Source organism: Oreochromis niloticus, linkage group LG8, assembly GCF_001858045.2.
Source record: "Oreochromis niloticus isolate F11D_XX linkage group LG8, O_niloticus_UMD_NMBU, whole genome shotgun sequence".
NCBI lineage: Eukaryota > Metazoa > Chordata > Actinopteri > Cichliformes > Cichlidae > Oreochromis > Oreochromis niloticus.
In genome coordinates, this window is record NC_031973.2 from 12090509 (window position 1) to 12116651 (window position 26143).

Genomic DNA, 26143 nt, shown 5'->3' on the forward strand with positions numbered 1-26143 from the left:
TCCAGATCCTTCAGCAAAAGGAAAACAAAGACTGGATCTTTGTCATTTTAATGCACTGTAAAAACAAGACAATCAATAAAAATTGTATACTGTGGCTAATTTGTCTGTTTGCAGAAGGAAGCAAATAATAAGAATCTGGATTATTGTAAATGAATGGTTCCTATCATTTCTGTCAGTGTCAGAGAAAACATAAGAATAAAAGTAATTCCTGATTATACTAGTATGAAAGCGGGATTAGTTTGTGTTTCCAGATTTCCCTTACACAGAAAAATCAGAGACAAATATAAGAGAAGATGACAGCTTTAATTGGTCTGTTCCAGTGAAAACATCTTGACATGGCACAGTTGGAACGGCACAGGTGTAAATAATACAATTAATGGTGACTGGATTGCGTTTAGCTGCTTCAGTTTCAGGTTAAAGGGATTTTGTATGGCGGCTTGTGACAAAGTCAAGATCAAATAATAGAAACAGAGAAGTCCTAATTGTACATTTAAAATATGCAAAAGCAGTTGTGACTTCAAAATTTGGCTCAATGAGTTAGTCCCTGGCAATGTTAGTGATCAATTTGAATATTTAGAATCAGATTTAGGGTGAAAAGATTGCAGTGCTCAATCTGACAGACTCGAATCTATCTCCTGGGCCCAAGTTTTTTTTTATTATGTGGCTATTAAAACTTTTAATGACTATCTAAACTGACACTGGCCATCTAGACATGATTTTGTTTTGCAAAACAAAATAAAATGGGAGCCATAAATAGATATTCTGAGAACTGAGCCATCAGTAATACCTGTACATCTATATGTCTTCTGCAATAACATTTAATAATGTCTGCTGTGAGGAAGGCCTCTGTTTAATCCTTGTTATGTTAATTAGCTGCCACAGCAAATATAAATGAAACTCAGGTATTCTAGTAACAGGTAAGTTACTCTGTCAGCAAGGACTTTAAAAGCAGCCAGAGATTAAAGTTGGATTTGTTCTTTGTATTAATAAGTACAATATATTAGCAAGTGTCAAAGGCTAAAACTGCAGCAGAATGAACCAACTTCACTCCTGTGCCTTGGTATAAAATGATCAGTTGCTATTGATCAATAATTTAGACAAGTGCCAGATTATTGACAGGAAGACAAAATATGTTTGGTTGCCTATGTTTGAAAAATCCCCCCACACACTCAATCACTAGAACTGAAATTGCTCCGTGGTATATAATATCGCAGCAATGTTTCTTTCCCCCCCTGCAGATCAATGCTAATTGAGGTCCTACATGATGAATGTAGTCTGAAATGTTTTTAACCCACTGACTGCTGAGCAGCAACAAACATAAGCAACTGCTGGGCTAAGTTAAGGCTGAAGGTGGGTATTTTGTCCTATTTGCATATATCAGGATACTTCATCTGTTCTGCAGGAGAAGTAGTCTTAAATCAAAATCTTGCTGAAAGAAATTCTCACTCTGCCTAAATCTGGATGTTTACACCGCCATATGCAACATGAATTGAAATTTCAAGATTTACCTTATAACTAATGACACAGTGAAGCCTCCGCTGAGGGACAGCGATACAATATGATGATCAGCACAGCCAACAGAAGGATGCCGGTCGATCCCTGAAGCCCTTCAAAAGCAACTCTCTTGGTGCAAATTCAGCTTGTGGACAGCACATAGCAGATGGGGTAAACCATGCCATCAAGTGGAAAATAGACCTGTTGTGTTGTCACGGAGACAAGATACAAGATACAAGAGTCTGCCAATTGGACCACCAGAGGAAACTGTAAGGGGGATTTTTAACAAGTAGCAGTAGCAACAACATGAAGCCTTTATTCTTAACTTTATATTCACTGAGTCAAAGAGCCTGTTTCTGTTTAAGACAGACTTACCTGTCAAACACCTTTTCCGCTAAATCTGAAAAAGATAGAACTGGTGTTTTTCCTGTACTATTGATGCTTTAGTGGGACATTTAACACCATGCGCTGTTTCTGTCATTTCATGTTCTGTAGTGTAAAAGTCAAGCAAAGAGGATTAAACTGACAAATATCCTGACTCACTGCTGCCACCTTGTGCCGGTGAAGGGAAGAGGCAAAGCCCCTGTTTATCCAAGCCACTTTGCAGTCATAAAATTTTGTAGCGGTGCCATTCACAGTACGCAACAACATATATAAGCTCATCTACACTGATTTGAAATAAGTACATAAATAAAATGTGGGCCTGGGTTGTTAATTTTCACATTTCTATCTAAGTGGCATTTCCCCTGGTCTAAAACAAGTTTTCTTTATGTTATTTTAGCCTCTGATCCAACAAAATGTCATTCAGATGGTTTCAGCTCACTTTATTTAATATAATTATAAAATAATTCACATCAGTGGCAGGAAAGCAGCATTTTTTTTTCTACATTTAAAGAAGGAAAAAACTAAACTATCCTAGTACTATCCTGATTTCTTTTCTTTTTTCATAAAAAAGAAGCACTTGCACCAAACAGGTACTTTCAAATTTATAGGAGGCAGTAAGGGCGTAAACAGACAACTCCATCACAGCAAAGTCAAGTGTCATTTTTGGCAGTATTTCACAATTTAATAGTACTTCCATAATTCATAGGCCAACAACATCTCAACAGGTCATTTTTACAAAAGCCATTTAAGGGACTTAATGGGAAATAGTCATAATAAATTCTTATACTTATTCAAAAGCTATGTATTTATTAATTTTATGAATTAAAGGGGAAGTTCACCCACATCACAGAAAAAAAGAAAATTCTACTCATTACACTGTACATGTAACCATGCAATTCATCTCAGCTGTCACTGGGAAACTACTGACAGCAGTGAGACTTTACAGATGATCCTGAGGAGCCAGGATCATTTCTGGAAGACGTGCAGTAAGCACCGGAAACAAAACTGCATCCACCTTCCTTGTTTGTTGGTGGCAGCAGAAGACGCAGAAGTGGAGATAATAAAATCTGAATAAACAAAACAAATATTTACACAATTAAGTGGTAAGTGCGAGTATGCTTTTTGTGCGATTTGGTTGAAATGACCCTTTAAGCTGGCACACACATGCAAAATGAAATGTTTAATTAAACTCAAACATTTTTTAAATGTTTCCACATGAAACATAAGGTGACAGGTTGGTAAAAAAAAAAAATCCACTGTACTTTGGTTATACATTATACCCATCACACCAAATGATTAAGTAATAGTGCAGTGATTTCTTTTGTACACGAGGCAGCAGTTCTTAAAAGTACATGGCTTACTTTACTGATGACATTTTCAAGTCCTTCTTAAACATGTATCGTCAACATCACATTCCACAAAAGCTTGAGTGCAACACATTAGTGTGTTCTTTAACTTTCTCAGAGCAACACATGCCCATGTGATGCAGATGAAAGTGAGTTATGAAGACACCTGTAACACAATAACACGTTGAAATCAGTCAGTTTTATCTGTTGTTAATATATTTATATAAATTATATAAAGATCATTGAAAGGTATATGTTACAGTGTATAAAACGCTGACTGTATCTACCTTCTATCTACTTGTTATATCTGGAGATTGATGAATGGTGCAAATCCTAGCACATCCTGCAGAAGTACAAGTGCCCTCTGTAAGGGCGGCTCAACATCAATCACTACATTGCGCTTCCGTAAAGGATCGAGGCTGGACTCTGTCACATTGTGGCAGTGATTCACCTTCAGCGACTGCAGCTTTGGGCAATACTCTGCAAGAGTCCTGTGAGCACAGCATGCAGAAGATTTTATGGAAGGGTGAACAAGTGAGCTAGTTGATAACAAAGCGTGGGAAGGAACAGCTCAAAGTCAGTTGGACTACACTTTAAAATAAGATATCGCATACCTGATGGACTGGTTCCTGACCCGCAGGCAACCTGTCAGGTCCAGCTGCTCCAGATCCCTGCAGTTTTTGGCCACCTCCTCCACTGACTCATCGGTGATGTTGGCATTGACTGCCAGCGATAGAGACCTCAAATTTGAACACTTCTTGGCCAGGTAGCAGATGGCGTCGTCCTTCAGCTGGCGACAGGCGGTAAGGTCGATCGACTGCAGCCCCCCGCAGTGGTCAGCCAGGCTGCGCAGGGACAGGCTGTCCACCCATTCGCAGTGTGCCAGGCCAAGGTGTTGCAGGTGCATGCAGCTCAAGGACACAGCCACCAGGGAGTGGCGGGTGAGACATGCACACCCGCTCATGTCCACCCTTTGCAGATGTTGGTTCTGGCCAATAACTGGCAGCAGTTCCTTGTCTGACACCCAGTCTGAACAATTCTGCAGTGACAAGTTCTGCAGAACTTTATTGTCCTTTAACATTGAACAAAATGCTTCCCTGGGAATGCATGGTGAGGTCTGTAAATATGACATAAGAAGAAAGGTGGCAGCCTCCTTTATGAACATGTAATGCAGCTGGAAATCACTTCATTTCTCATCAGCACTTACCGGGGACAGATGAAAGGTCCTGCAGTTGGATAGGTACACCTTAATAAGGTTGTGGAACTCCTTGCTCACCCTCTGGAGGCTGACAAGGTGTTGCAGCGGTAAATAGCACAAAATATGTGGAACAAGCACATCCTCCCAGGGCAAGTCCAAAAGATGGCATCTGCTGAGGAGCAAACCTTGTTACAGATGAACTTTGATACTTCGGCGTGCTGATGCAAAGCAGTTTAACGGAATTATAAACACCGTTACATTTCGGCAAGCGCTTTGACAGGGAGACAGAACAACAGCAATTAATATTAGCAATAGATAATGATATGGCAGCTTTGTAAAAGAGAAGTGTAGTTTAAAGAAAGTTAGCAGCAATCAATAAATGGGAGCAGCCATCTACATTTCAGCGGCTTGGAAGCTATCGCTGTTAGCCACAAAGCTAGCATGCCGGGGCCACGAATCCAGACGCTTTTATACGCAAAAAAATCCCCTCTGAAAGACACTTACGTTCGCATCTTAGCTTCTTCATCCATTATGAACACGTTATGTTACAGTACGTTTCCACGGACATGTCATTCTTCCCATGGATGACAAAATAAAATAGTTTCCTTTAGCATCTTCTAAAGCAATCAAGGTGTAACCTAAGCCCGATGGTGCATTAAGGGACAGTCAGAAGAATATAGATCAAAATAACAAGAGGCTCACCAAGTGTCGCCGTGTGATGTAAATTTACACGTCAAAGAAGGAAGCAGTAACTTACGGGGGAAACATTCAAACTCTTATAGCAACTTAGAGCTATTGCTTTTCCATGAATTTCTATTTGATTTTTAATTCATTCTTTTAATGAATCTAAAGAGACCCAGTTCTGCACGGTTGCTCTGTGTTGTTAACTAAAGTAACAACTAAAACACCATCCTATCAGGGATTGTATTTTTTAAACGTATTTAACAGTGTGCTGCACTAGAATGCCCGAGAATTCACATCTTAGCTTTGATATAGTCGTGGCTTTGTGGTTTACAGGGAGAACTTGAACTCAGCAGTTGTAATTTTCCGGGTTGACGTCAATGGTAATATTCAAGACAATTTATAGATTGATTTGCTATAACTGTAATAAATGAAAACTTGTTAATGATTTTTAAAGATCTCTGGATCTTCTTACAGTCAAATATTTAGTTTATTTCATGCGCATTTCTTAAAAATATTGTATTGATTTTTCCCCAGTTTAATACAGTACCTCGAAGTAAGTTACAAAGTAACATTTATGAAGAGATTATCAAGAAAAGAAAAATCATGTGCTCACTTTAAACACAAAATGAAAAACTTCCATCTTGTAATTGTGCAACTGTGTACAAATTTGAAAAAAATCCCTGCAAAACTATAACTAAAACCTGTCCCGACACAGAATGTAGAACTAGTTGTTGAAAAGGTTGTTGAAAAAGTACAAATAAAAGTAATAGATCAATTCAGCCATGTCAGCTTGTGCACCCCTTTTAATTTTAGCCCTGTTACCATATCATACAATAATCATAAATTGTTTTGTTAGCCCTCAGAGCTTACTTTATTAGCTTTGTTGTAGTTTGAAATATCATATGCATACTGTTTTTAAGCAAAGATTTTCAGATAATTACTCCTAAAAGCAAAGATCCATATTTATGTTTAATATGTACTTTTCTGATTGCAGTTGGCTGCCTACTACTTTTAACAACCACATGTTTTGTATACAAGTGTTGAACAATTAACCATGTTGCCAGCTCACCTCTGGCCAGAAGAACAATGAAGTCAGTCATGCTGAACAATTGCTGACCCATGAGTTGTATTTCAGTGGATGAGACGAGCCAACAGTCTAGTTGAGTGAATACTCACTCTTGACTGACTCTAGTCGCATAGACAAGCTAAAGAACAAGTATGGCAAATAAATCGGTCTATGATTTCTCTGCTGAGACCCTGGATGGACAGCCGGTTCCACTCAGTAACTACAGAGGTAAAGTGCTTCTCATCGTCAACGTTGCAACATTCTGAGGGTCAACAATAGAGGAGGTAATATTCTGCAAGAGTTGACTGATTACTGTCAGACCACATTAACTCTTTATATTGAAGGCAATTTATTTTGTGCCTTGTTCTCCCAGTACCACCGACTGAATGCACTCATGGAAATGTTTGGCCACCTCAATTTCACTGTCTTAGGATTCCCCTGCAACCAGTTTGGTCTCCAATCTCCTGGTAAGGTGGATAATAGGGACCTGTATTGTTCTGTTATGGTAGCTTTGCATGCCACACTTCAAAACAAACCAGATTTTTTTTATCTTTAATTTCTGATTGATTGCCCCTCACAAACAGAAGGTTTGAACAGCATGAGACTCTGCAGAGCTTGTTCTTGACATGACCATATTAAGGACATTCCCTGTCTTTCATATGATACAGAGCACACAATAGAATAAAAAAAACATTTTAAAAGTTTTATTTAAAACAATGGCCATATTAACTTGAAGCAATGAGCAACCATACTACTACTATTATCCATCATTGTAACAATATAGAAGTTAAAAGTCTGCTTATAATACATTAATCTACTTGTACTTAAGGAATCTAAAAACTCTTTCCACCATATACAAGCTCTATTAGATGCACTGTGGATACTTTAATTAACAAGTTATTTTAAAGACAAGGTTTTGAATACACACGTGCAAAAAATAGAAGTATTAACTTTTTTTTTATGCTTGTCTGTGCAGAGGTGAATCATGAAATGCTCAATATTTTGAAGTATGTCAGACCTGGTGGGGGCTTTGTGCCAAAGTTTCCCGTCTTCAGCAAGGTTGAGGTGAATGGCTTAAACGAAGATCCTCTTTTCACCTTTCTGAAGGTACATTGCGTTTTATTGAAGGCTGGAAGATATAAGTTCACTGAATGGATTTATTACCCATGTAGCTTATTTTTTTCCTATCAGCGCTGCAGGTGCTTAACCCTGAAAAACTCAGATACCATGTCATTCCCTGTTTCACCACAGGAATCTTTGCCATTTGTCAACCCTGTTATTGGAGACATAAAGAAATTCTACTGGTCTCCGATCAAAGTCAATGACATTCGCTGGAATTTTGAGAAGTTTCTCATTACTGCAAATGGCATGCCCTTCAAAAGGTAAAGTCATAGACCATGAGTTAAACCCTTGATGCGATTTCAATTTTACTAAGTTCAGTATTTTCCTTTTGCTACAGGTATGAACTTCACTGTCCCATTGTGCAAGTGGAAAAAGACATAGCAGAACTTCTCTGATGTTTTTTTTTAAATATGTCGCTGGTGGCAGAGTGACGATCCCCCAGTAAATGCACAAGTGCACCTGAGCTGGATCTGATGGGAAGAGGAACGTGTCTTGGAGCTTCAGTGCATTCACTCTGAGAACAAGTTCCCTTCTGCCACTTAATGCGTTTTCATGTCACTGCCACATTATTCTTTAATGTGATGGTGTCTGCTATTAAAAGAACAGATGTAAATAAAACACTGTATGAAAAATATGCGCATGGTTATTATTACTTTAGTTTGCCACTAGAATTTCAGTATTATTTCTACATTTAACATATATTACATTATTAGACTGTCAATACAGATGAATCACTGTATAGAATTTATTAAAACTGCGATAGATTAGCAACTTTTCCAGGTGGTACCCACTTTTCACCCTATGACTGCTGGGATATGGAAATGGATGAATGGATGGAGTTTAGTTCTTTGTTGTTATGACTCCCCCGCTTTTTTTATTTGATGGAACTTCTAATATTCAAAAATTACACTGGTTTTGGGAGGTCTAAAAACAAATAGTTTGAATCTAGCTTAGTACGTTTTAAATTTTATAAAATCTTCATATATGTTTTTATGTATAAAACAGTTTTAATGTGGTAATGACCAGAGACAACAATATTCTTTATTATTGGTGTAGAATAATGAACTAACATAAAATTAAAATACTTAAAACTGTGTATAAATATAGTGTTTCAATATATGTGCCGAAGCACTTTGCATCAGTGGTATTAGTGTGTTACTTTTCAAGTGCACTGGGAGTAATGGTTATTTACCTTAATTTACAAATTGTGAGTACGGAGCTTTTCCTTCTGCCGAACCGTACTTGAAATCTTGCGCATGCGCACTTCAGAGTATGTCAAACAGCAGCAGCCAGTAAACATGGCTGGTGTTGGTTTCCGACGGTGGGCCCAAGCTCTGTCTAAGGGAAAGGGGTCTGGTATTTCAGCCCTTTTGTCGGGATGTAGAGCAGGTTAGTTGTGTCTTAGTCTGGTAGTGCTGTACAATGAATTTCTCAGGAGGTGTGTATCAGGGTTTAACATTTGTAGCCTCCTATGAACATAACCTTGACATGCTAAGGTTAGCTTAAACTAGCTTGGCGGCTGCTCTTCTATGAGGGTGCAGGCAGACAAAATAAAATTCTCATGTTTTCCTTTTTTGAGCCAGCAAGCTTTGACTTCCACAATTTCACATATGCATTTATTGCTCTTTCAGCCTCCGGCTTGTCAAAGGACAGCCTGCCTGGGCCATATCCGAAGACCCCCGAAGAGAGAGCTGCAGCTGCAAAGAAGTACAACATGAGAGTTGAGGACTATGAACCATATCCCGACAATGGAGAGGGGTGAGCTTTAATTTTAACAAGTCTGATGATTGTTGTTGTAATTCTAACTGCTTTTGCCGGTACTGCTAATGTAGACGGCGAAAATGACTGTCCAGTCCATTCATTCTTATAACGCTAAGTCACAAACAAACTGTAAGATTGCAAAGAAAATAATTAGCAATTACTGTGTTTTTGTAGCTTTGGTGATTATCCAAAACTGCCAGAAAGATCTCAGCAAGAGAGAGACCCCTGGTACCAATGGGACCACCCTGACCTGAGGAGAAACTGGGGAGAGCCGGTAAGATACCGACTGACATTAAAAGCTATTGTTGTCCTTTTTCTGAATAAATCATGAGTATAATGATGGTGGTTCATACAGCAGCTGATTATTTGAAATGCATTGCAGTAGTAATTATGCAGTTTTACCTGAATAATTGTGTCTAGATTGTCTGAGTGGAACCTTTTTTACAGGTTTTCCTATTACGTTTTTGTTTATCAAATGGACACAAGTATGTTGCTTTAAGTGTTTATGCACCAATAGTGCTTGCATGTGTAGTCAAGCCCCCAAAACACATTTCAAAACAGGAAAAAACCCTGCCTTTTATTTATGATGTTGTCATTACTGAATTATATTGTTTTTAAAATTAAAACTATATATCCATTAAATGTAAGATTTAACAAACTTATCCATATAGAATATTTCTTTCAGATATTTAGGTTGCAATCACACTAATATTTTTCTAGCAAGAGTTCAGTTTTTTTTTTTTTTTGTTAATACTAACATGAAATATAATGTCTCTGGTGATTAACTCTGACAGATCTGAGTTTTCAGTTCCAGAACAGCTGATCAGACTTAGTTCAGTCGACTGTAATTCTGAGTTAAGCTCGTGTATAAGTAGACAAAAAAAGAAAGACATCATCAGTGTAGCTCTGATATTGGGATTCACCTGGGCAATAAGTAAATAAAGAGCATACCTTCCATTTTTAATACAGTATATCAAGGAATATGAATGTGTGTCAGTGTTGACCCTGATGATTATCTGGGAAGAAAGGAGTAATTTTAAAAAGTTTAGGCCACTGTCTCATTATCATGCAGTGTAAAAGTTTGATATAGGAGAAGCTACATTCCTAATTTTAAATAATCTATAATTTGACACAAAATGTATTTGACAGAAACTTATGATAAAAATATGGAGAAAAAGATTTACTGATAGACCTTTGGTTTTACTTATTCAGATAGCTACCTACTTAACTCCAGGCGGATCAGATTCTGCTTTAATGTTCCCCAATTCCACCATTTATGGTCTAATCTAATAGCAGCCTTCATTGATAGATGATAACTCTCTTATACCCATAGCAGACATCTTACTGATTTATAGTTTATAAGTAATGTTAGCTGTTTTACATTCAACTCAAAATATGGAGGGCAACTCTCCGAGTCCATATAGAATGTTAAGTTTTATCAGTAAACGCAAACATTTTATGAGAAATATCTAAGATTTTATAGAGCTATACATGTTGGTCAGTTAGATTTTAGACATTTCAGTATGACTTTGCAAGGATGAGCCATTTAAATATGGTATACAGGTCGTGGTAGGACAAAATAAGCTACTATCAATGGCTATCATAATGGATCAGGACAGGATGAGCTGGGGAAATGACTGGATCTACAGTGGATCCAGGCCTAATCCTGTCTGAATTTGTCATCCTTATTCATTTCAATCTGTCCAGCCATACAAATGCACTTGGATTCAGAGTCACTTCTACCTGGATAGACCCACTTAGAGTGAATGAGAGGATTTTAAGTGGAAAATGTGTTAAGGTTCAGACTCAGAATTTCAGACACATTTAAAAAATGTTGTTTGATATCATTTAATAACTGAACCTGTCAACACATTTCACAATGAAATGTTCATGGTTGACTGTAGCTCAGGAGGTAGAGCAGGTCATCTACTAATTAGAAGGTGGTTAGATCTCTGGCTGCTCCAGTCTGCTTGCCAGATATCTTTGGGCAAGATACTAACCTAGAAAGCAATTGAGCATAGAAAAAGCTGCTTGTGTAAATGGGTGAATGAGGCATGTTGTATAAAGCGCTTTGAGTGCTCAGCTAAAGTAGAAAAGCACTATATAAGAACCAGTTTGTTTACCATTTAACACAGAATGTCTGAAGCCTGCATTTTAAAAAGTCAGTCAAATACATGTAGTCTTAAACATATTTCAATGATGAAATGAAACCAAGTGTCATTCAGCTGATTCAGGTACAGCAGGAGGGAATGAGTCAGAGAAGAAAATCTGCCAGTGAGCAGGATAGTTTTAAAGAGTATGTTACCATGGTAATTGAATCAGAGTTTAAGCTAACTCTCTTTCAGGAACAGAAAACCTAGATTTTCACAGATCTGTCTTTTGTTTTGTTTTGTTTGTTTTTTTAAAAACCCTCTGTTTTACTAAAACCTGTTTCCTGTGATAGGGCCCAGGCTAAAATGCAACTAAAATGAGGTCAGCACCGTTAACAAGGAACTGTGTTCAGTTTAGCCTGGCTGAGACCCAGTTGTCTTTGCAGAATGCAGTTTTCTGAGCTGTCACAAATTGACTAAAATTATAAGATAAGCGATTTAAGATTGCGTTTGAGAGTTAATCTGTGATTGTTCTACCTCTTAGATGCACTGGGATTTTGACATGTACATCAGGAACCGTGTGGATACATCTCCCAGCCCTGTGCCATGGTCCACAATGTGCAAGCAACTGTTTGGTTTCATTGGGTTCATGCTGTTTATGTTTTATGTTGGAGAGAAATTTCCAGCATACCAACCTGTTGTAAGTACACACCTTAATGCAAGAATTCTGTTTTCTTTGGGGGTTGTTTTTTTTATTATTTTTCCCCTCACTGTTACAATTCTCAGCAGCTTCAAAATGGCTGGATCATCATTCTTTCAATTTTATAGTTTAGTTTAGTCACTATAGCTTACTTTTTATGGTTTGATTCTTGTTTTTTCTTCTTTTTTTAAAAAAAATCTAAATGTCTCTGACATTGACATGGTGTCAGAGCCAGATACAGAGTTAGAAGGATGGACCCCTCTAAACCCCCAGAAAGCTATTTCTGTTCCTCTAGACGTTCTGTTATCAGTGAGAAAAACATTGCATCACTTATCCAAGCGACTTCTTCAGTTTGACCTCAGTCTTAGCTGGATGGTTGAGCATGGATCAAGACAATACCCCTAAATGAACCCTAATTAATAAAGATTTCTTATTAACACTAGATCCTTTTGCAATCTAGAAGCCGATTTTCATTTTCATGAGTGACTTTCAGAATCAGAATACTTTATTAATCCCTAAGGAAATTAGGGATTAATAAAGGCATATGCAGATGATTGTTGATACATGGGAAGATACTAAACATGTGGCAAAACACATGACCTCCATAATTATATTTACTGAATATTTTATTTTCAGTAATTATATAACAGTGTATGTTAAAGTTAGAATCACCTTTTTTATACAGTAACACTGTTGGTGTACAAAGTTTCATTTAAGCATTTGTCTTTTGTTTTTATCCAGGCACCGAAGCAATATCCCTTCAATGACCTGTACTTAGAGAAAGGAGGAGATCCTGAAAAACAGGCGGAAGAAGTCAAACATTACGAAATATAATCACTAAAATGTGATTCTACTTGTGTATATATATTTCTGTCAAGAATAAAGACTTATGTTAAAAGTTAAAAGTGTGTCTTTGCGGTGATTTGTTATTATTTATGTCTGGAAAGAATGTCAACTTGCCTTCTTGCTGTTTTGTTAAATGTTAATTTTCGACTTTTGATAAAACAGAATAATTTTCAAATGAAATGTACTCTTAGCAATGAACATGACCTATAGGTGTAAGTCTATACACTTTCTCTGGCTCAGTATTACTGAGTAACTTCAGTAATAATACTGAAGTTACTCTTCAGATCACCGTGAGGAATGTCCTTGTCAGCTACCGTACCGTAGTGACAACACGGCAAAGCACTTTGGTCCGACTCCGGCTGTGGTTGAGCTGCTAGCTTGGCTGTAAAGTAGCTCTCGAGTTTGTTGTAGATGCGGGCAGTCAAGTTCTGACATATAAATTGACGTAAGTTTCTCTCAAGGCCATATTTATATTTTTTGGGCTGAGTTTTAAGGCTCCCAGTGGTCCTTTTTGTTAAAACATGCTAACTGGGGTGGTGGCTGTTGGCTAGCTTGCATGCAATAAAAATCGGGTCCGTTTGTGCACCGGAATTAAATAGCCCGGCGTTAGCTCGTGATTTAAAAATGAGTAGCAGCGTGTATTAGCGGTTAATGTAGCATTAAAACAAATAGAATGAGATCACGACCAGTAGAAGTGTCTGCTCTTACAAAGTTATTAACCGACGAAAGCTAACGCTACGTTTTCTGACACATGATTGCTAAATGCTAATAAAAGCTAACTACATGTTATGTTAGCTTGCCTAAAAGGGGCTTAACGATAGTCTAATTTAGAGGGTAACTTCATTTATTTCACTGTGATAATTAACATATAACTTTGCACAACCGTATTCGAGAGCGAGATATATGTATAGACGATTAAGTTACTGCAGTTAAAGGTAATAGCCTGAGGCACTCTGGAAAGTAAGAATATTCGAGATATAAATGCGAATTTTGGGTTATTAATAAGCCACCATTATATATTTAGGGACTGGGATATAGTGTAATTGGTTTAGTGGAGTCTGTTCTGCTGTCCAGGATTTGGAATTTGAACACCTGTAGAGGAAGATGAGGCTGAAAGAGATCCAGAGGACTGCCCACCAGGCGTGGAGTCCTGCCGGGCACCATCCTATATACTTGGCATTGGGAACAGCAGCACAACAGCTTGATGCTTCCTTCAACACCACAGCTGCTATAGAGATATTTGAGATGGATTTTTCTGACCCCTCTCTGGACATGCAACTCAAAGGGTCGTTGGCAACTACAAACAGGTAACGTAAAGAAGAGATAAATGATGACCACACAAGACCACACATTCATGGCAAGAGTATAAACCACTGATTGTTTCCACACAGCCCATATCAGCAACCATGGAAAAGTTTTACCATGTTATGCTGCTTTGATATGATTCTTGGCTCTCTGATTGCTTCGGTTAGTTTTATCACAACCTGCAGACAGTGACTGTCACAGAAGGGACACTTCATGTTGTGACTTGCCCGTGTAAATTCCTTACACTGATAAAACTGAATGTTTTCAAGTGGTTGTATCAACAAGTAAATTCAGGCCTGCCAGTTAATTTGATACCACATAGATAAAACTAGTGCAATCTTAACATAAACTTTTACTTATTAATAATTAAATTAATGTAGCTCATTTGCAATCTTTTTAATTGTTCTCACGTCTTGCTTAGACTCATTCATCCAATTTTTTATTTTTTAAGATATTTAGTGTAGTTATTTGTTCATAAGACAACATGTTAAAGAAATAAAGCATATAACCTTTGTAGTACTATGCAGTCTATCACTGGGTGCTAATAACTTACTATGTCTTTTATAGGTTGCATAGTATAGTGTGGGTAAATTTTGGAAGTGGAGCAGATGGTACTGGAGGAAGGCTGGTTGGTGGTAGTGAAAATGGAACACTGACTGTCTATGATCCAGAGGCAATAATGAACTCCATTGGGGAGGCTGTAGTGGGACAATCTGACAAACATACAGGACCTGTCCGAGCATTAGATTTCAATCCTTTTCAGGTAAATAGAAACCTGCTGGTGATTTCCTTTGTCATTCAAAGAGTGTCGGTACCGACATCCCTCTGTGTTTCTGATTGATGTTTTAATTTATTAATTTTTTAGAGTAACCTCCTTGCATCAGGAGCAAATGATTCAGAGATATACATCTGGGATCTAAACAACTTCAGCAGTCCTATGACTCCAGGAGCAAAGACACAGGTGAGTACATGATGAGATCACATGGTTTGTCATGGTGTTGAAATGCTTGCTAAGGAGTAAATTTAAGCCTTGGTGGCTATACTTCTTACCAACATTCGGGTATAACCTTGTTCTCCTCAAAATCAAGATAGCTGAATAAAACATGTCTGCACAGGCTGTCTGTATTTCATGGGAGTCCTTGCTGTTAGAATAAACCATGGTTACATGATATTTCCGTAACAGAAACAAACAGTGTTTGCATGGCATTTGCATTCCTGGGTGTAATGATTGTGAAGTTCTGGCTAATACTGATGTTTTTCACATAGCACTTTTTCCAGTGGAAGCATTCCAAGTCTATGGCAATCAACATGTCTAGTGCCACCCAGTACTTATGTTTTGCTCATATGTCAAACCGTCCCCTAATCATCGGGGATCTGTTGTAGTAAGACTCACAGGTAGACTTGTTTTTGTTTTAGACTAACAACTTTTGTTTTTTCTTTTCTTTTTCAGCCTGCTGAAGATATCAGTGTAGTCTCATGGAACCGACAGGTTCAGCACATCCTGGCCTCTGCTAACCCCAGCGGGAAAGCAGTTGTCTGGGACCTGAGAAAGAACGAGCCCATCATCAAGATCAGTGATCATAGCAACAGGGTTGGTGGCTTAAATAAAGTCCAGAGTTCCTTCTGTGAAAGTAATGAAATCATGTGAACAAGTCAAAAAGGCTCATCTATCACTTTAAAGCAACACGTGTTTTCTGAGAGAAGACTATTTGTACAATGCAAAATCCCACTTTTATCCTGTTTTGCTGTGGATGCTCAGTAATTTGGCTCATTTGTTAGCAAAAATGCAGATTTTAATGTTGCATGCTGTAGAAATGAAATCATAATTTTAACTCTATACTTTTATGTGATTTCAGATGCACTGTTCAGGAATGCTCTGGCACCCTGATGTGGCCACTCAGTTGGTGTTGGCCTCTGAAGATGACCGACTGCCAGTGATCCAGATGTGGGACCTCCGCTTTGCCACATCACCTCTTAAAGTACTGGAGAACCATACAAGGGGAATTTTGTCTATATCCTGGAGCCAGGCTGACTCTGAGCTCCTGCTTAGTAGTGCTAAAGACAATCGGATCCTTTGCTGGAATCCAAACACAGGAGAGGTACGTCATCTTAATTACTGCTCGTGTATCAGGGAGTCTGCAAGTGTTATATAGTGCAAGCCTATAAGTTACTGAGCTATTCCACCTTATTAGGTTAATGTTTCCCTTAGAGGTTTTACACATATAAACCAGCTGTTAAAGACTATAGTTTTCAAAGTAAAAAAAAAAAAAAAAAACCCAGGCAAATATTATGACGTAATATCATTTTGCCTTTTAAGCTGACATCGATCCACTTATGGGATAAGCTACACTTGATCCCTAGTTAGTAGGCTAAATGACAGCTGTGTGTGAAAAGGTTAACCTTCATTTCATGCTTTACCCTGATATAGCCTTGAAGCAGGAATGAAGCTCCCTAGAGTCTGTCTTTCCTTTCTCACTGACTGCAGAGCTGCAGCAATGCAGCACCACTGTTGCATCTGTGACACACAATTAGCTAAGTAGCTAATATACAACTCCCCAACCTACCTCACCCTAAAGCGAGTTGGAGCTGCTCGGATAACTTTGTGGCAAGAATCCTGTGTATTATGAGTGAATAAGCCCTCATTGCTGTTACCTATATTTGTTCCTCCAATCATGAAAGCTGTGTCTTCTATTTAGGTAATCTATGAGCTTCCAACAACTAACCAGTGGTGTTTTGATGTGGAGTGGTGCCCCAGGAATCCAGCGCTGCTTTCAACAGCATCATTTGATGGGAGAATCACTGTTTACTCTGTGATGGGAGGGAGCTTGAAGGCTCAGCAGCAGAGCACAGCTGAAAGAGTAATGTTTGCTCTGTCTTTTGAAGATTTTGAATTTAACTGTGTGTGTATTTACAGTTTTATTTGTTTAAACCATGTCTGACCTCCATTGTTTGTCCACAAGATGGTGCCCATGTAAAGCACTTAATATTGACTTATAAACACATGTACATTAAGTCTGAAAGATGGCTATATCATAGTTGAAAGTTATCACATGAAGCAGGGTCACAGCTAATTATATTTATTCATTAAAATAGTTGATTGATCATCGGCTGTTAAAAATTGCTACAAATATTAATCAGTTTTACAACAGAAATATTGATATGTTTAAATGTCTTGTTTGTCTGCTTGATCTATGAAGTATTTATCAAAATAGCTGCAATATTTTCAATCAGTTAATTGTTTCAGCATATTTGTTTCAACAGTTTGTTTTATTTAACAGATATCCTCCTCATTTGACACAATGGATCCCTTTGGTACAGGGCAGGTGTTGCCTCCTTTGCAAGTTCCTCAGCCTCAAGTGCAGGACACCATAGTTCCTCCTCTCAAGAAGCCACCCAAGTGGGTGCGCAGACCAGTGGGAGCTTCCTTTGCTGTAAGTGGAGCATTTAATGTTTTTATAGCAATTTTCTTCTATTAAAAACTACAGAACATTTATCTTTATATATGATCTGTTTTTGTTTCTTAGTTTGGTGGAAAGCTGATCACATTTGAGAATCCCAAGCTGCCTCCAGTCCAGAGCCCCCAACCCGTCCCTAGACAAGTGTTTGTGAGCCAAGTTACCACAGAGACCGAGTTCCTGCAGCGCTCTAGGGAGCTGCAGACAGCGCTGCAGTCAGGTTCCTTCAACAGTTACTGCCAGGCTAAGATTCAGAGCGCCAAGTCAGATGCTGAGCAGGACATATGGAAGTTCCTTCTGGTTCGGCATCCAGATACTAAGACCTAATGTTAAATTTGTCAGTCAGTTTTGGGTGTTATTATCCTGTATGCTGATTCACTCTTTTAATTTACAGGTTAATTTTGAGGATGAAGCCCGTATTAAATTCCTCAAACTTTTGGGGTTTAGCAAGGATGAATTGGAAAGAAAGGTATCATGGCTCTTACTTGACTGTAGCTAGTCACTGATATTTAACATTAACTTTAAAATTTCTGTGAATGCACTGGACCTCTAAATCATATCACATACTTCCTGTTGTGCTTATTCAGATTTCAAAATGTCTGGGGAAGACTTTCCAACCCAATGGACATGGAGTGGATGCCAAAGATCTGGCAGAAAAGATGCAGCGACTCTCCACTGAGGTCAGCACTTCTGCAAATGTACGGTATCTGTTTTCAAGCTGTGTGTCTCCTGTTCCATTTAAAACACTCTTTGTTATTTCCAGAGGTCTGGTGAAGCAGCTGAAGCTAGAACTTCAGGTTCTGTGTCACCAGCAGATTTTTTCAGCCAGACCCCAAAGGAAAACTCTAACTTTCAGATCCCAGTGTCATGTGGTAAAATTTCTCCTCTGAAAATCTACTGTTATCTGATATTTACTTGTGATTTTATGATTGCATTGATTATCTCCTTCTGTTTTTTAAGACACCGATGGTTTGATAAGTCAGGCGCTGTTGGTTGGTAACTTTGAGGGAGCTGTGGATCTGTGTCTGAATGATGGTCGCTACGCTGAAGCAATCCTGCTTTCTATCAGCGGAGGAGAAGAACTGCTCAAGAAAACTCAACAGAAATACCTAAGCAAACAAAAGAATAGCATCTCAATGGTAAGATTATGATTAATAGTGGTCCAGCTCATACAACCACAATGAAATGAATGTTTTTCCTGAATGTATAGCTAATGTGTTTGTTCCAACTGCAGCTTATATCATCAGTGGTGACCCAGAACTGGAAAGACATAGTCCAAAGCTGTGAGCTGGACAACTGGAAGGAAGCTCTCGCTGCTCTCCTGACCTATGCTCACCCTGAAGACTTTGCTCGCCTGTGCGGTGAGTATCCACCTTATTCGTACCAAATCTACCTGTGCTCATGGTATCTGTTCTAATTTCAGTCTTCCCTCTATTCCTAAAATTGTAATTTTCTTTTATTCATCATGGTAGATACGCTGGGAAGCCGGTTGGAGTGTGAGGGAACAGAGAAACGTTGCCTGCAGGCGTGTCTGTGTTACATCTGCTCTGGAAACATTGAGAAGCTAGTGGAATGCTGGGCCTTGCATAGAGACTGCTCTTCTCCTCTTGGTCTAGAGGTATAATCTTAATATTTGTTCTTATGTGCCTCTAGCAATGATGAACAAACTCTTCTGCTTATTTGAGCAAAGTTTTAATGAGCCGCTGTGCACTTACTGAGAGGATTCGGGGTGGGGGGAATACAGTTATCTGCCAGTGAAGAATCTATTAGTCTAAAGGCATTTATTTGTGTTTCAGGATTTGGTTGAGAAAGTCATGATGCTGCGAAAGTCCATTGAACGTCTCCGTAACTGTGAGGTGGCGGTCCAAAGCCCAGTCCTGGCTGAGAAGCTAACCTGTTATGCTGGCATACTGGCTGCAGAGGGTAGCTTGACCACTGCCCTGAGCTACCTTCCTGAGAACTCAGACCAAGTAAAATAGCTATAAATGATTTAATTATAAATGGCACCATTCATTTTTCTTTGCTTTGTTTGATTTCTAATAACTGCATCTGCATGTTTGTCCAATTTTGTCTTGTCAGGCTGGGATCGTGATGCTAAGAAACAGGCTGTTTCACGCTCAGGGAGAGGCTCCTGTCCAACAGCAACCTCCAAACACCTTCAACAGAGTCAGTGTGTCCACTGTGAAGCCCACTCCTGCTGCTCCAACTCCTGCATCAAAAGCACAGTTTACGGTATCCGTTTGTTAGCAACACAATGAATAATAAATATATTTTCCAAAATGAATTTGTATTTAATTTGTATTCATTTGTATTTTATTTAGAGTCATTACCAGCCCTCTGCTGCTGCTCAGATGGCTGCACAACAGCAGCCTCCTTTGCCATCGGTTTTTACCCCTCAAGCTGCTCCAACCAACCCTGGGCTTGGTCTACCACCTTCTTCTCATGTACTGCCACCCAGTACAACCCGCCCTGCCCTGAGACCCTCCTACCCCCAACATCCTGCTGTGGCTTCAGGTTTGACCATTTGTAGAATATTTGAATTTATTTGTAATTTTTGCCCTTTTTCGTTTCTTGATGTTATGGCAATCATTTGTGGCTTTTCCCAGGTTTCCTTCCTCACCAGCCATTCCAGCCTCAGTCACCGTCCACTGCTGGACCTCCAGCGTTTCCACCTCCAGTTCCTTCTATGCCAGCTGCTACTTTATCAGGGCCTCAATTGCCACCTTCATCGTCAGCTGCTGGAGGCCTACCCCCCATGCCCAGCCCCGGGGTGCCACCAACAAGCTTCATGCCACCTACCTCCTCAGGCCTTGCACCACCTGGCTCCCAGGCTGGAGCCCCGGTTCCAGTGTACCCAGCAAGCCTTCACAACCAGGGTCCTGCACCTCCTGTTCCCTATGCTCCTTCCGGATCTGGATATCCACAGGGTGGACCTGGAGCTCCTGCTGTAAAGCCCTTCCCAGCTCCAGTGGTGGCTCCTCCTCCTACTGGTATGAGATCACAGCTACATTGTTTCCTGACACCTTTCCACATTTTTTTTAGTCATGAATTTAAAGAAAGAAATTACAGATGTCAGCAGGAATGTATTACTCGTGGTGATTTACATCTGTTCCGCTGTCACTCCTTTTTGACTTGCAGGATACTTTCCCTGGCTGAATTCCCAGTGTGAAAACCAAGGTGACAGGGTTAGGGCTGAATATGGAATAAGGGAGCATCAAACAATCCATTCAAGAACCAGAAAAAAAATATCTGTGCAATACAATATAGTATCCCCAAATGAAGCTCAAAATTAACATGAGTTGGTTTGCAATCCATTGTGCAGATCTTCTCCATTTGTTCTGGTTTCTTGATGGCTGTTTGTGTTACCCTGTACTTAAGGGAAATGTAAAGACTTAGCTGGTGTATATTTTTTTTATATGTGAGCTTTAAATTAATTTTCTAGACTCGGACAAGACTGTAGATGATTCAGTGTCAGGAAATTAAAGATGGCGCGCATATATATACATTGCTATTTGAAATTAAAGCATAAGTGGGACATTTTTTAACACTTGCAGCTGCTACATAATTAACCTGAAATAGACTCAGTATATGATATTCATAGAATTTTTCTTTTTGTTTTTTGCCTTTGAGTGAATGATGCTGCCTGAAAATTTGCTTGTTTGTTTCTGCATAAACTGCTAAAATCTGTATGGCTTGACTTGCAGTGTTTTTATCACCTGGGCCCAAAGAGATTGTCTCTTGTAGGCAATCCTTGGTTGCTTGAGTGTATCTAAACAACAAATGTTAGTAGTTTCTTAATAATTGACATTATTCTTCCAATTCAGGACCTCAAGAAGGCTGGAATGACCCACCTACAGTGCGAGGTGGACCCAGGAAGAAGAAGGTAAGCCTGCATTTATTACTGTCAGAATACTGTTTTTGCTGTATGCTTGCAAATGTAGTAAAAGCAGCTATATTGTTGTGCGGCACCACATTCCTTTGAGGAGAGCATTGTTATTCTCTCGAGAGCTTACTAAACTAAACTAGATGATTTTCTTAGTTTAGTTCACCCTTCATTGAAAACTCGAGCACATTCACATTAAACACAGATGAATTTATGTTACACCAACAATTTAGCAAAAATGTAATAAATGTGTTGTTTATTGATATACCAAAACTAAATTTCTTTGTTCATTGTTTTTTTTCTCACTCATTATAATATACTTTTTGTTGTATATTCAGGTTCCTGATAACTATACTCCACCAGCCCCCATCACAGCACCTGTGATGAGATTCCCAGTGGAGGCTGCTCAGCCCCATGACAACACCCAGGTACCCCCTGGAGCCCCTCAAGAGCCCAGCGTACAGGTTGGTGTCTAACGAGGGGGCTGTTTTCTGAATTCTCAACAGTAACACCTTGTCACCTTATATTTCTGTGCTTGTGTTATTCAGCTCCTCCAGCAGCTGCCATCAGAGAAGGTGCAGCAGAAAGAAATCCCTCCTGAGCACATGGTTCTCAAGTCCACCTTTGACAGCCTGGTGCAGCGCTGCCAGCTAGCTGCAGGAGACCCAGTAAGTTCCACTGTCTGTAGCTGCATCCATCTAGGTTTCACTGTGTTTTTTTGGTGCAAATGTTTTTGTTAATTGCAACAAAATTATTTTGTTATTGGATACAAAGTGACAAGAAGTGTTTCTCTTTCAGCAAACTAAAAGAAAACTTGATGATGCTGCCAAGCGCTTGGGGCACCTTTATGATAAGCTGAGAGAGCAGTCGGTAAGGATCAGAAGTGATCAAATTCAGAAATTATTTTTAAAAAACTGATACAGAAAAACTTCACTTTAAAAAACTGCTTTTAAATGATACAGTGCACTTAAAAATGCTGAATACATCATTGTGTACTTAAACAGAATTTGAGGTAAAAGTTGATAAATCTCAGTATCACTTCATCTTTCTCGATATTCCCTTTTTGTCTGCTTAAAATTTTGTTGTGAGGGTAAAACCACTGGGTTTCTTCTCACTATGTAGCAATGACTTAAAAAGATCACATGCTATTTACATCTTATCCTGCCAAAAACACACACACAAAAAAAAGGTGTTTCTATGCGTGACATGTTTGCACCATTTCCGTTTTGACCACCACAAATAAAATTCAGCTGACTCTTGTTGCATTAAGATATCACACACTCAACCTCAGAAAAAAGGACAAATAACATGCATAATGAGCTAAGCCTTGTCAAGGGCCACCACTGTCATAGCAATGCTTTGTTTATAATGTTAAGTCAGCGCTGTACAGTGGAGGGTGCTCTGCATTACCTGAAATAAAATAGTGCTTTTGTCAATTTGAGAATAAATGTTTATGGGTATATACAATAAAATAAAATAAAATATTAGGCCTTTAAAAAGTTCGAGATAAATGCACATGCCACACACTTAAGGCCACTTATTTACAGACCAAAGAAATGTTTAAACCATTGTGTACTCACTACACTGACAATATGAAACGTACCAGGATCTGTTTAATCCATCTCAGCAGGTAATTGTGTACGCTAATCTGCCAAGTGCTTAAGGTTACCTTGAATTTTAAAAGTACAAACAATTTTTATAACAGAACTAAAAGCTGCAGTGCATGTCAGACATCAGGATGAAGTTGTAAACCTGATATTTTTACTTGTTATGACTTAAAAAAAAAACACTGTAGGAGCCAGGACATGCTCTACTTGAATCCAAATGGCAACTAAGGGCTCAGCCAGTAAAAAAGCATGGTCTTTGTGAAGATAGCTGAGAGGATGATCAGTCTTAGTCCATTATATGTATTTGTAAGTAAGCAAGCGTCCAGTTGAGTTTACTGATGTGAATGTTGCTATCAGTGCGCACTCGAGAGGCTCTAGATAGAATGCATTACAGAGAAATAAAGTAGTAAAACAAGACAAACTATATCCCTATTTACTGGACACTATAAATGCAAAACCAGAATTAAGTGTGCAGTACAAACCAGTTTCCATGAGCACACCAGTAAACAGATGTTATCCCTGTAGATCCCCCGATCTACAGGGATAACATCTGTTTTCAACACAATTGCTATTAATAGTTATTACCACAAAAAAGGATCATAGATGAATGTTAATGTTCCTTCATTTAAATAATATTTATTCAACATTATCGCACTCTGCATTTTTATTCAGTCATCCACCTGCAGGCACCTAATGCTCCCACCAGGGGGGGTCACTTCACAGTTTAAGAACTACTGTGTTTACCATGCTGAAGAAGTGGGAGAAAAAAGAAAATATAGAACTTGAGATTTGTCGTTTTTTGTGACTTAAGCTGCAACAGTAAATTTGATTTTTCACAATTTTCTCACATAATACAGTAAAAACTGTAAACATAATATAATTTCCTTACTGTCGCTCAGCTGTCTCACAACATCCTGAGTGGACTCCATGAGATCAGTCGCTGTGTGGCCAGCCAGAACTACCAGCGGGGTTTGGAGGTCCACACTCAGGTGGTCAGCAGCAGCAACTTCAGCGAGATCTCTGCCTTCATGCCGATTCTCAAAGTGGTCATGACTATCGCCAACAAGCTGGGCGTGTAACCTCCAGGGTCACCACCAACCAGACTTCAGTGTTACCATATTGTTATATATGTATTTATTTCTTTTTGGCCTGATGACTTGCGTCAATAATGAGAATAATGGCTGATAATATTACAGATTGTGGTCTTCATCACTCCGTACAGTTTCCTTGCCAGAAGACTTGCCTGATTTGGGCAGTGAGGTTGGTTTTTGTAGAGAGTTGTCGATGTTGCTGTGATAATTTTACAAAACAAAAAAAAATGAGAAAAAAAGTTGAATGTATTCCAAAATTTGTGATTCTGTGTACATTCAAGAGTTGATGTAATATACGAAGCAAGTGGTGCAAAGTCTGAATTGAGGTAGTTTACAAAGCGGTGCATTTTCATATTCCATATTACACTGCACACCAGTGCATATATAAGTCCAGTTCAGCATTAGAAACAAACATCTTTGACTAGGAACTCTCATCTCCAAAGGTCAGACTAAAAATCATGAAAATAAAGTCTGGGTTGACACTTACTATTCACCCTGTCGGTGTACTTTGTGTGAGGGAGAAACAGGCTGACACGCTTTACTCCAGTGTGTATAATTTTACAACAACAACAAGCATCAACACGTTTAAACACTGTAACATAGATCTTATTGTTCTCTACACTTGCTCTAGATTGTTCTAGATTGTTTCCAGTTCATTGTGCCATGTGTGTTTTTGGGCCAAAGTACTACAGAAGAATGTCATAGAGTGATTGTCAAGTTTTGCTGTTTTATTTCCTCTTCCACACTATTAGCACTGGTACAATATTTCCTGGTAGCTTGTGTGAAAGACTGAAGTTATTTTGTTTTGTTTTTTTTCTCAGAGTTGCTTCAGTATGCATGTTAACTACTTCCCCTATTGCTCACGGGGCAGCTTGTAAAACAAAAGTACACAATTTTATGTTAAACTGAACATGAACTAACATCCCCTCTGTGTTAGCCACTCCTTCTGTTAAAGATACACTATTCCTCTTTATCCAGGCCACATCTTATCCTTTCATAACCTAAAGTTCCCATTTTTAAATCATACGAGTTTTAGATTAGATCATAATAATGATTTGACTTAAAGGATTTGACAAAACAAAGATCTAAGAGTTTTGTAGCTGAACATGAAACTTTATAGTTTGGTGTGTTGTGGCAGCAGAAGGCAGTGAAGTGCCTCAGTGTGCCCATTTTGGTTGCACAGATATTTATACAATCCATGTTGCTTACTTTACTCATTTCGGTATCTTTTTTTCAAATAAAATTTCACTTAAAAGGTTGCACGTTTCTAAACATTAACTGTCTCCTTGTTCACATTCAATACAACTTTTTTGTCCTTTTTCTAGTGCTTCCTGTAAGGGAGGTCATTTGCTTGTTGCACCAACCCTCTGCATGACTTCCTTCACTACATCCAAGAACTTCTGTGGTCTTGTTTTTCCCTTATTGTCTGACAGCTCCCGCTTCAACATCCTTTGTCCAGTATATCCACTATCCCTCCTTGTCTCCAAACTCTTAAACCGGAGCTGTCTCTCCTCATCACCCCCAATGAACATCTTTAACATCTTCAGCTCTGCCTCCTGTCTCCAAACCATCCTCCATAGCTGGTCGTACTACTATCTCGTAAAGCTTTCCTTTCACTCCTGCTGCAAATCACCTTTAATACCCAGTCCACATTGTCTGCATTCTCTTGCACACACTTCATTGCTTTGGATGGTTGATGCAAAGTATATAAACCTCTCTTCCAGCTGCTCCATACTGTCACTAGACATCACACTGTCACTGGTACCAACATCTAATAAGGCAATGACATTGTGGTTTAGCAAAACAGTTGAACTATGATCACTTTAATCAGTGATCTCCTCACTCCATCTATCTTATTCAACTTATCCACAGTCACAGGCCGGCTGAAACCTATCCCAGCTGTCACTGGGCAAAAAGCAGGGTACACCTTGGACAGATCACCAATCTGTAGCGCTGCCAATACAGTGTCTGAATCCTTTACCCGTGCAATAAAAAAACAAAAACAAATATTTTTTATTCCATAAAAAGGTGCTCCACAGCTTCATGTATAGCTTCATGTATTAAGGCATGTTGTGTATTGTGTATACATGACTTTTAAAGTTGAAAACTGG

The 26143-nt window shown here is 38.9% G+C and overlaps 4 protein-coding genes and 1 long non-coding RNA gene across 8 annotated transcripts; 4 read left to right on the forward strand and 1 right to left on the reverse strand.

Annotated features, from left to right (window-relative positions):
• The first annotated feature begins 312 nt into the window (after positions 1–312).
• LOC112847694 (uncharacterized) lies at positions 313–3073 on the forward strand. The gene is made up of 2 exons (XR_003221419.1): positions 313–1350; positions 1528–3073. It is a non-coding gene; the product is annotated as an uncharacterized LOC112847694 (long non-coding RNA).
• Positions 2536–5094, reverse strand: fbxl15 (F-box and leucine-rich repeat protein 15). 3 transcript variants are annotated; one of them, XR_269454.4, is made up of 6 exons: positions 4927–5094; positions 4432–4594; positions 3839–4341; positions 3512–3715; positions 3240–3390; positions 2536–2945 (listed from the first exon to the last, which is right to left on the reverse strand). XR_269454.4 is itself a non-coding variant. In XM_003441794.5 (5 exons), exons 1-4 carry the CDS (start codon positions 4950–4952, stop codon positions 3526–3528), a joined length of 879 nt encoding a protein of 292 aa, XP_003441842.1. In that variant the 5' UTR covers positions 4953–5094; the 3' UTR covers positions 2536–3390; positions 3512–3525. The 3 variants fall into 3 exon arrangements, 2 of the variants coding, with proteins under 2 accessions (XP_003441842.1, XP_025765632.1); XM_003441794.5 differs by having other exon boundaries at positions 2536–3390; positions 4432–4591; XM_025909847.1 differs by having other exon boundaries at positions 2536–3390.
• A 1140-nt stretch (positions 5095–6234) lies between these two features.
• Positions 6235–7920, forward strand: gpx9 (glutathione peroxidase 9). Its single transcript, XM_005471385.3, has 5 exons — positions 6235–6456; positions 6546–6639; positions 7149–7279; positions 7424–7554; positions 7632–7920. The coding sequence occupies exons 2-5, from the start codon at positions 6567–6569 to the stop codon at positions 7687–7689; spliced, it is 393 nt and encodes a 130-aa protein (XP_005471442.1). The 5' UTR covers positions 6235–6456; positions 6546–6566; the 3' UTR covers positions 7690–7920.
• A 604-nt stretch (positions 7921–8524) lies between these two features.
• On the forward strand, positions 8525–12744 carry ndufb8 (NADH:ubiquinone oxidoreductase subunit B8). Its single transcript, XM_003441795.5, has 5 exons — positions 8525–8683; positions 8926–9052; positions 9230–9329; positions 11690–11845; positions 12587–12744. The coding sequence occupies exons 1-5, from the start codon at positions 8551–8553 to the stop codon at positions 12677–12679; spliced, it is 609 nt and encodes a 202-aa protein (XP_003441843.2). The 5' UTR covers positions 8525–8550; the 3' UTR covers positions 12680–12744.
• A 238-nt stretch (positions 12745–12982) lies between these two features.
• On the forward strand, positions 12983–25291 carry sec31b (SEC31 homolog B, COPII coat complex component). 2 transcript variants are annotated; one of them, XM_005471383.4, is made up of 25 exons: positions 12983–13136; positions 13766–13998; positions 14564–14759; positions 14862–14957; positions 15447–15587; positions 15853–16095; positions 16693–16854; positions 17275–17427; positions 17521–17751; positions 17846–17920; positions 18039–18131; positions 18215–18323; positions 18412–18590; positions 18686–18812; positions 18924–19069; positions 19248–19421; positions 19531–19683; positions 19773–19965; positions 20058–20441; positions 20590–20628; positions 21276–21334; positions 21673–21798; positions 21883–22002; positions 22133–22204; positions 23841–25291. In XM_005471383.4, the coding sequence occupies exons 2-25, from the start codon at positions 13796–13798 to the stop codon at positions 24018–24020; spliced, it is 3654 nt and encodes a 1217-aa protein (XP_005471440.1). In that variant the 5' UTR covers positions 12983–13136; positions 13766–13795; the 3' UTR covers positions 24021–25291. The 2 variants fall into 2 exon arrangements, with proteins under 2 accessions (XP_005471440.1, XP_005471441.1); XM_005471384.4 differs by lacking the exon at positions 20590–20628.
• Positions 25292–26143: the final 852 nt, after the last annotated feature.

Excerpts from the sequence above, each read along its gene's own strand:
- fbxl15 (XM_025909847.1), bottom strand. The coding sequence starts at position 4,952 with ATGGATGAAGAAGCTAAGATGCGAAC. Across the intron at positions 4,595-4,926 it reads GAAGAAGCTAAGATGCGAAC|CAGATGCCATCTTTTGGACT; the intron begins GTAAGTGTCTTT and ends TTTGCTCCTCAG. Across the intron at positions 3,716-3,838 it reads GTCAGGAACCAGTCCATCAG|GACTCTTGCAGAGTATTGCC; the intron begins GTATGCGATATC and ends CTGTGCTCACAG.
- gpx9 (XM_005471385.3), top strand. The coding sequence starts at position 6,567 with ATGGAAATGTTTGGCCACCTCAATTTCACTGTCTTAGGATTCCCCTGC. Across the intron at positions 6,640-7,148 it reads GTTTGGTCTCCAATCTCCTG|AGGTGAATCATGAAATGCTC; the intron begins GTAAGGTGGATA and ends TTGTCTGTGCAG. Across the intron at positions 7,280-7,423 it reads CTCTTTTCACCTTTCTGAAG|GAATCTTTGCCATTTGTCAA; the intron begins GTACATTGCGTT and ends GTTTCACCACAG.
- ndufb8 (XM_003441795.5), top strand. The coding sequence starts at position 8,551 with ATGCGCACTTCAGAGTATGTCAAACAGCAGCAGCCAGTAAACATGGCT. Across the intron at positions 9,053-9,229 it reads TATCCCGACAATGGAGAGGG|CTTTGGTGATTATCCAAAAC; the intron begins GTGAGCTTTAAT and ends GTGTTTTTGTAG. Across the intron at positions 9,330-11,689 it reads GGAGAAACTGGGGAGAGCCG|ATGCACTGGGATTTTGACAT; the intron begins GTAAGATACCGA and ends TCTACCTCTTAG.
- sec31b (XM_005471383.4), top strand. The coding sequence starts at position 13,796 with ATGAGGCTGAAAGAGATCCAGAGGACTGCCCACCAGGCGTGGAGTCCT. Across the intron at positions 17,428-17,520 it reads CAGTGGGAGCTTCCTTTGCT|TTTGGTGGAAAGCTGATCAC; the intron begins GTAAGTGGAGCA and ends TTTGTTTCTTAG. Across the intron at positions 19,966-20,057 it reads ACATCCTGCTGTGGCTTCAG|GTTTCCTTCCTCACCAGCCA; the intron begins GTTTGACCATTT and ends GGCTTTTCCCAG.